Genomic DNA, 7,322 nt, shown 5'->3' on the forward strand with positions numbered 1-7,322 from the left:
CAGCGTGCGGCTGTGAAATGTTTCCTGCCTGGGAAAAGTGCCGCAGAAACTGCTGTGATGTTGAACACAGCTGACAAGGACCGCGCTGTGGGAAAAGCATACAAGTGGTTTCTCATTTCAAAAAAAGGTGACGTGTTGACTGATGACAAAGCTCGAAGATGTTGACAAAGTTCATGCACTATTGCTCGAAGACCGATGATGGCCATGGAAGAGATGGGCAAGTTGTCTGGACTGTCTTGGAGCTCAGACCAGGAAGTGTTAAAGGAAGATTTGGGAACGAGAAGGGTTGCTGCGAAATTCGTGCCTTGGGTTCTGACTGACCAGGAGAAAGAGCGTGGCGTGGAAACATGGTTACAAAGCCAAACCTGATACAATACTTTCTCAAAATGATCTAGAATTCCCATCTATGGATGCTGGTGGGCTTTTTCTGAGGGGCGTGAATTTCTGAAGCATGAGTAGGTAGGTGCCTTGTCCTTTCGAGTCGGAATGCCCCAGCCAAAAGAAGCTCGAACACCCCAAGTTCTGATGACAGTGCAGGTCAACGTCAGCTTCCTCTGTTGCCATAGATTCTCAAGAAAGGAAACATCTTTTGGGGGTCATTTGCCAATGGCATTCTTGGTCATGGTGACAAGGGTAGGCATCTCATAAGTCAGTAGACACCAGGGACAGGGCACAGGACCAACCCTCCCTCCCCAAGAAAGAACTGCCCGTTTCCAACCACCACCAGTGCTAAGGTTGAGAGAGCCCATCAAAGGGTATGATCTGAAAGAGCCCACACATGGTTGTCCCCACAACCCCTTGAGCAGCTAATGACAACATGAGCCAGAGTGAGTGCTTTTACTGCAGCACCCACTTGTACAACGCTGCGGTAATTATAATGTCTAGTGGCCTCGAGTTTAAGTCCTCCTCTTGGTCCGGTTTGGCTCATGAAGTGACTCTACCGGCTCATGTATTTGTTCACAATAGGAAGAGTCGTCCTTGCCGGGTTTCAGAAATCACGGCCATCGCTGGGGGTTGGTTGGTGCTGGGCTCTAGTTTAGCCGGACCAAATTAGTTTCCCCCAAAGCATAAAACACCGCGAACCGGCGCGTGCGGAACCATCCAGGGAGATTGGTGCTCACAGCTCTCAAATGATCTGTGTGGTTTCCAGAGTCAGATCCTCTCTTAACTTAACCAATGTCATAGTTTACCTGTAATGCCCTCCTTTTGTTGTCGTTGTTTTAAAGAACGCAATTGCTCCCCATAGGAGTTTTGATGGATGACGCCACATTAAGGTTCCACGATGTGGTCCCCGGTGGGATTGTTTCATTGTGTATCTGGCATTATGATGGATGGACGGAGCTGGTTTTGGCGTCGGTGGAAGGGGACCCCAGTAAGGTGCTTGTAAGCTTCTTTAAATGGGTACTAGACGTGTGCTTTATGGCCTACCTGTGCATTGTGGGGAGGCAGCATTGCTTGGGCCGTGATGGGACCGCCGGTGCAAACAGAGGTCTCTGAGGGGGGGGGGGGGGGGGGGGGAGGGGGCTCCAGCCTGATGGGGTCTGCGTCCCCGTGGCGGCTTTCCTGTGCTTCCTTACGGCTCGCCGGCCCCTCAGAGGGGCCCGCTGGTTGACTCTAATGTTGAAAACCCAAGGTAACTCGCAGGGAAGAGCTGCCTGGGCACTGAGCTTTGCCCGGGCTTGGTGTGGGGCGCTGCACAGCGTAAAGAAGGGAACCCCGCTGGAGAGGCACTGCCAGGCCTTGAGTTTGGCTCTCGGCTGGGCTCTGGGGCTGGGGGTGGGGTGGGGGACGAGGGTGGTGGTGATGAGAAACCGTAGCTGAGGGTGTGACCCTCGGACAAGAGGTGGTGGGTGTCTGTTCCCTCTGGAAAGGGTTAGCATGAAGAGCTTGCAGAGACGAGGCGGTCGGGTCTGCTTCTGGCTGGGAAGAGGAGAAGGCAGGCTGCAACTGGGGTGTGCGGTTAGGTCTGGAAAGCGGGGGTGGCTGATGGGGGAGCAGGCCTGGGGTGGCTGCATCCATCTCCCTCAGCCCCCATGTTGGTATGTCTCAGGCCCCCGAAGAAGGGTGGGTCCTAAGTCAACTGCTGCTTCCCTTAACGCGGGCCCTGTCCTCTGGACACCCAGAGAAAGGCTCTTTTCTGCCTTCAAAAACGGCAACAGGATGACTCTCGTGCCTCCTGCCCGAGTCCCACGGGTGGCAAATTCACGGGTGTTTCCCAAACATGCCTGGAAGCATCACAGTGTCTGCCCCCAACCCTTCCCTGGGTACTTTCCAACCTTTCAGCAGGGTTTGCCCCTAGCAGTTCCCATCACCCGCCTGCATCGGGTATCCAAATGAACCTTCCCCCAGAAGGCCCCGCCACCATCCACCTAGCAAAAAACGTTTCTGTTCTTCCCAGGAGAGGCTGGATCTCACCGTGTGGTCCGTCCATTCCTCTCGCCCAGTTACGGTGTCTAGGGATCACCGAAGAGTCCTTCTACCGAACAGCTAACTCCGAGCACTTCACAGGCAAGCGGTGGAAGAGCTGGACGTCTCAAAGAGCCTTCGTGGCTTTGTACATTGCGTCCCACAGAGGCCACGTGGACACCGTGCAGTACCTCCTGGAGCACGGTAATTCTCAGGCCACGCCACGGTCACAGGTTGGGGGGGTCTGCTGGGGCAGGGAGCAGGGAGTGGCTTCTCTCTCCCCCTGGTCTGTCAGCCACCAACTGGGCACGCCTGTTGGGGTGTGTTTCTTAGGGTGTGCCCAGCTACAGGCTGTCCCCTACCCCCCACCCGCTACTCTCCGTATAGGCGGACAGGTGGATGTATCAGACAGAAGGGAGAGGAGGCAGCCAGAAAGGTGGCTTGGTCTTTCCTACCCAACAAGCCTCGGAGAACACCCCTGGTGGCTGGCCTCATTCCCAGTGCCATCTGGAGGTGAGGGGCTGCAAGGGTCCGACCGGCACCTGCCCCCAGCGGGCGAGGGCGCTCTGTGGGCGGAGGACAGACTGGCCGCGCTCCCGTGCCTACACATGGCACATGGGATGGTTTGTCTCTGGAGACAGCTACTCCCAAACCTCTTGGCCTGTCTGCTCCCCAGGAAGGCAGACGTCGCTCCTTGGAAGAAACCAAGCACCCCCACCTCCACCCCCACCTGCGCTGTCTCCAAATTGGTGGGTTGGGTTCAGCTAGGATCCCTGGTGTCGCAGGAAGTTCAGCAGCCAGCTCCCATTGGCCACCCCGTGCGAGGAGGACACACCCTGTGCTGCCGGGAAGGCTTGGGACCCCCATGAGGTGGCCCTGTAGGGTGACCGTGAGCCAGGATTGACCCACAGGCTCTGGGCCCTGGGGCGCTGTTCTTCCTCCTCCAGGAAGTAGTGCTTTTCTGGGGAGAAACAGGGCCACCGATTGAGATATGGACTAGCTATGAACCAACCCGTGGTTACAGACTGCCCACCCACCCGCTTCCCACAGAAAGGAAGAATGTGTTGCCTGGTGTTGGGGGTGGGGGTGTCTTATTCAAGGGTCTAGACCCCCTTGTTTGCCACCTGTGTGTGGCCTGGACTTCCACCTTATCTCCCAGTAGCCACGGTGGGGCGGCTCTGGGCCAACGTGTTGGGAGGAAGAGGGGGTCATATGCTGGCCGCGTCCTGCACCACTGTGGGGACCATACCCCCCCCACCCCCCGCCAACAGTAGCCTTCCTTTCACTTCCTCCCACGCCCCTCTGCGTCCCCGGGGCTGGAAGAGGAAATAGTGACCGGCCTTCCACAGCCCCACCGTCCATCCCTTCGGCTCATAAAAAAGTCCCTTCCACCCTGATGGAGCTGTGACGTCTTTGAATGGAGCCGTTAAAGAGATTACAGCCGGCCTTGAGAAGTTTTCTATCCTCTGTGGACAGCCGGCTGTGCCCAGGCGCCACCGCCAATGCCGATGTTATGAGGACTGGTTTTCAAACTTAGACCTCACGCGCCAGCCACAGCTCATAAAAGGGCCTCCCGAAAGGTCAGCCGGGTGTAATTGAATTGCCTTGTTTTCTGTGTCATGATATTTGTTACCCAGAGTTTGATTCAATCCAACAAGCCTGCCTTGGACACCTGTCACTAGCCTGTCCCCCCACAGCGGTGGTGAGGGATGCAATTGAAGCGTGCTCCGACCAGGACTCAGCCGCCACCGGCTGTCATTTCCCCGGTGACTGGCTGCTCTACGTGCCTGGGCTGGGATCAGGACCTGGGGATGGGTGTGGGTGGCGGGGAGGGGTCTTCTGTCCTCCGGGATAGGGGTGCGCAGTGTTTGAGGCTCAGCCAGCCAGGCAGGCTCCACATTTTCACGGTCACGCTCACGTTCAGGTGGCTCTGAAGGAGTTGGTGGGGGGGGGAGGTCTCTCGCCCCGGAGACCCGGTGGGGAGGATTAATAGCCCAGAAAACAAGGTGGGCAGAGAGAGGGTCAGAAACAGACAGACAGGGCCCGGGGCAGAATGGGGATCCCATGTACTGGAGGCAGACAGAGGAGGCTGGTGACTGGGGCATGGGGGTTGGGGGGACCCCAGGAGTGCCAGGGAGCAGGAAGGACCTGTGGACATTTTAGAAAGAGCCTTGCCTGCCGTCAGGGGACCAGAGTAAAGAGAACCACCCCCGACCCACCGGTCACTCTTGACGCAGACAGGGGCCGCCATGACGTCGGGGGGCCATTCTGACTCTCAGGGACCCCGTGGGACAGAGTGGGTGCCCCACAAGACCTCTGAGGCTGTAAATCTGTGGGGAAGCAGGCGGCCGCCTTCCTCCCACGGAGCGGCTTGGCCGATGGGCTGACGCTGCTGGCCTTTCAGTCTGACGCTGAGCACTTGACCGGCCCCGAGCTGTAGGGGCTGTGGTAAATGTCTGCATGTTTAGCCAGACATTTGCTGTGTGCCCAGTCTCTGCAGGTACAGCTCATGGGCAGGGAGTCAGCATATCATATGGTCACTGGTCGCCTCCCTCATTCCCAGGCGACACCATTGCCCTTCATGGAAGAGCAGTGTCCGTGGCCTGGTCAGGTCGGGGAGAAGCCTGAATTCCCCCCAAGTACGTCCCCTGGGGCTGCAGGGTCAGGAGGGGGATGCCCCTCAGCCCACTGCTCTGTCTTCCAGGCGCCAACCCTTTGAGCAAGACGCCCGTGGGCCGGACGCCCCTGCACGTGGCTGCAGCCATGGGCCGGCTGGACTGCATCAGTCTCCTGTTGGACGCGGGCTCCTCCATCAACACCAAAGACGCCAAAGGGGAGACCCCCATCAACATCGCCCACCGGCTAGGCCGCAGGCAGGGCGAGAGGCGCATGTACCTCATCCACTGGATGGCCAAGTCAGGGGCCAAGGGGTCGGTGGGTGGAGGGGCCAAGAAGGTCCATCGAGGCAAAGCCCTGTCGGCCACCAAGAAGCAGTCCAAAGCATAGTCCCTGTGGGAGTGCTTGTCTGGCTGCAGCGACACTGGCTCTGATCATCTCTTGAGCAGGCAAACATGCGGTGGGTCTGCGTCAGACACGCAGTGGCCTGCCCTGATGGCAGGACTCCAGGAGTTGGTGGTCTGGGCCGGTGTTCCGGTCTCTAGGGGTCTATCCCAAATCCAAACCAAACCCACCAGAGTCCCTTCTGGTGCACAGCGACCCCGCCCCACAGAGAGGAACTGCTGCCCAGACTGTCAATCTTGCCTGGAGCAGACAGCCTCGCCGCTACCTTGGAGCCACGGGTGGTGTCGAACTGCCCACCTTGTGAACAGCCAACAGGGCTCCTGGGGAGTCTGTTTAAGATATGGAGCACTCCCTGCCAGCAAGGCGATTCTGACACGGAGCTACTGGAGCCCTGGTGGTGTAGTGGCTTAGGTGCTAGGCTGCGAGCTGCAAGGTTAGCAGTTCGACACCACCAGCCACCCTATGGGAGGAAGATGAGGCTTGCTTCCCTTCAACACGGCCGGCCTTGGAAATGCACGGGGGCAGTTCTATTGTGTCTTTGGGCTCGGGATGAGTGTGAGGGTCACGAGGGCCCTTCATTCCGAGCTACGTCTGTGCCCGTCCCGCAGGGCTGCCTGAGCGATGCGGTCAGGTGCCCCTCCCTCCTGCAGGGACGCTAGCAGCCATGGCCAGGAGGGGCCATGGGCATCGGGAGCCATGTGCCTAAACCCCCACAGGATTCATTGTTTGGATAGCGCCTAGTGCTCCCGAAACTTCCCGAACCCCCGCTAAGGGGTGGGCTTCCTGATTTGGGGCGGTGACAATGCTTGCAGTTGGGGGCTCGTGAGGAGCAGTCGTTGGGGTTGCAAACATGCCGTTCCCCGAATGGGGGTGCCAGCGACCCCATGTGCTGGCCACACGGTGCCTTTCCAGACCTTAGAGCTTCCTCGCGCATGTTTCCCGTGCGCTGCGCACGGACTTGCCGGCGCGTTATTTAGGTGGGCGTGGCTGCCGGCACCCTCTTCCTTCTGCCCCAGGGCATGGTCCTCGGGCCACCCTTCTCCCTAGTGGGCCACGGCATCATTGGAGGCGCTGCACGTTTACAACAGGAGCCCTAGTGGCTCACTGGTTAAGCACTCAGCAGCCAACCGAAAGGCCGGCATTTCCAACCCACGAGCTCCCCAGAGGGTGAAAGGGTGGGCCGCTGCTTCTATACAAATGTACAGCCTTGGACACCCAATGGGGCGGCTCTGCTCTGGCCCCTGCGGTCACTGGACGTGGGTGCGGTGCAGATGACAGCGCTCGCACAGGGCCACGTGCAATGAGCTGGGGCAGGGGCCCCAAGGCCCTGGGTGCCTTGCCTGGAGGAGCTGCTGGCTCTTTCTAGAATGCCTGCTCTTTGAGTGATGCTAGGAGTTTTGAGGGAGGAGACAGGGGAAGGGGTGAGACAGGGGTGTGTTGCCCTGGGGCAGATGTGCCCACAGAGCCACTGCCACTCGGGCTGACCCGGCAGCCAGGACCTAGCTGTGTGCCTAGGGCTTTCAGGGCTGTGAACCCGGAGAAGCAGACCACTGGGCCCTCCTGCCGAGGCACTTGGGTGGGTTTGGACATCCTAATCTTTGGGTTGGAAGTCTAGCCTTTAGTCATTGGGGCCACCCAGGGGCTCCTGGGAAAAGTGGCGTCACCACTCGAAGACTCTGAAACGTTCCATGCTGGTCTTACCCACCCTTCCAACCTCCAAAGGCCAAGTGTGCATCCCTACAGCCTTGGGGTGTCCCTAACGCCACCCCCACAGTCCGTGTGTAGCATGATGAAAGGTGGCTACCCATACACCTTTGTCTCCAAGCTGGGTCTCTAACTGGGTACCATGTTCTGATTCACTGGCTGAGTTTCCTGCTGTCACAGCAAGTAGGGTG

The 7,322-nt window shown here is 58.7% G+C and overlaps 1 protein-coding gene across 1 annotated transcript in view; it reads left to right on the top strand.

Annotated features, from left to right (window-relative positions):
• Window positions 1-6,049, top strand: part of ANKRD60 (ankyrin repeat domain 60) — a 10,536-nt gene extending 4,487 nt beyond the window's left edge. Inside the window, exons 2-4 of the mRNA XM_004717151.2 lie at window positions 1,247-1,377; window positions 2,445-2,610; window positions 5,111-6,049. Of these exons, the coding sequence (XP_004717208.2) occupies window positions 1,247-1,377; window positions 2,445-2,610; window positions 5,111-5,412 (599 nt within the window). The 3' untranslated portion in view covers window positions 5,413-6,049. The remainder of the gene's footprint in view (window positions 1-1,246; window positions 1,378-2,444; window positions 2,611-5,110) is intronic.
• Window positions 6,050-7,322: the final 1,273 nt, after the last annotated feature.

This window comes from Echinops telfairi, unplaced genomic scaffold (genome assembly GCF_000313985.2).
Source record: "Echinops telfairi isolate 266 unplaced genomic scaffold, ASM31398v2 ScPeMD7_7413;HRSCAF=8451, whole genome shotgun sequence".
Taxonomy (NCBI): Eukaryota; Metazoa; Chordata; class Mammalia; order Afrosoricida; family Tenrecidae; genus Echinops; species Echinops telfairi.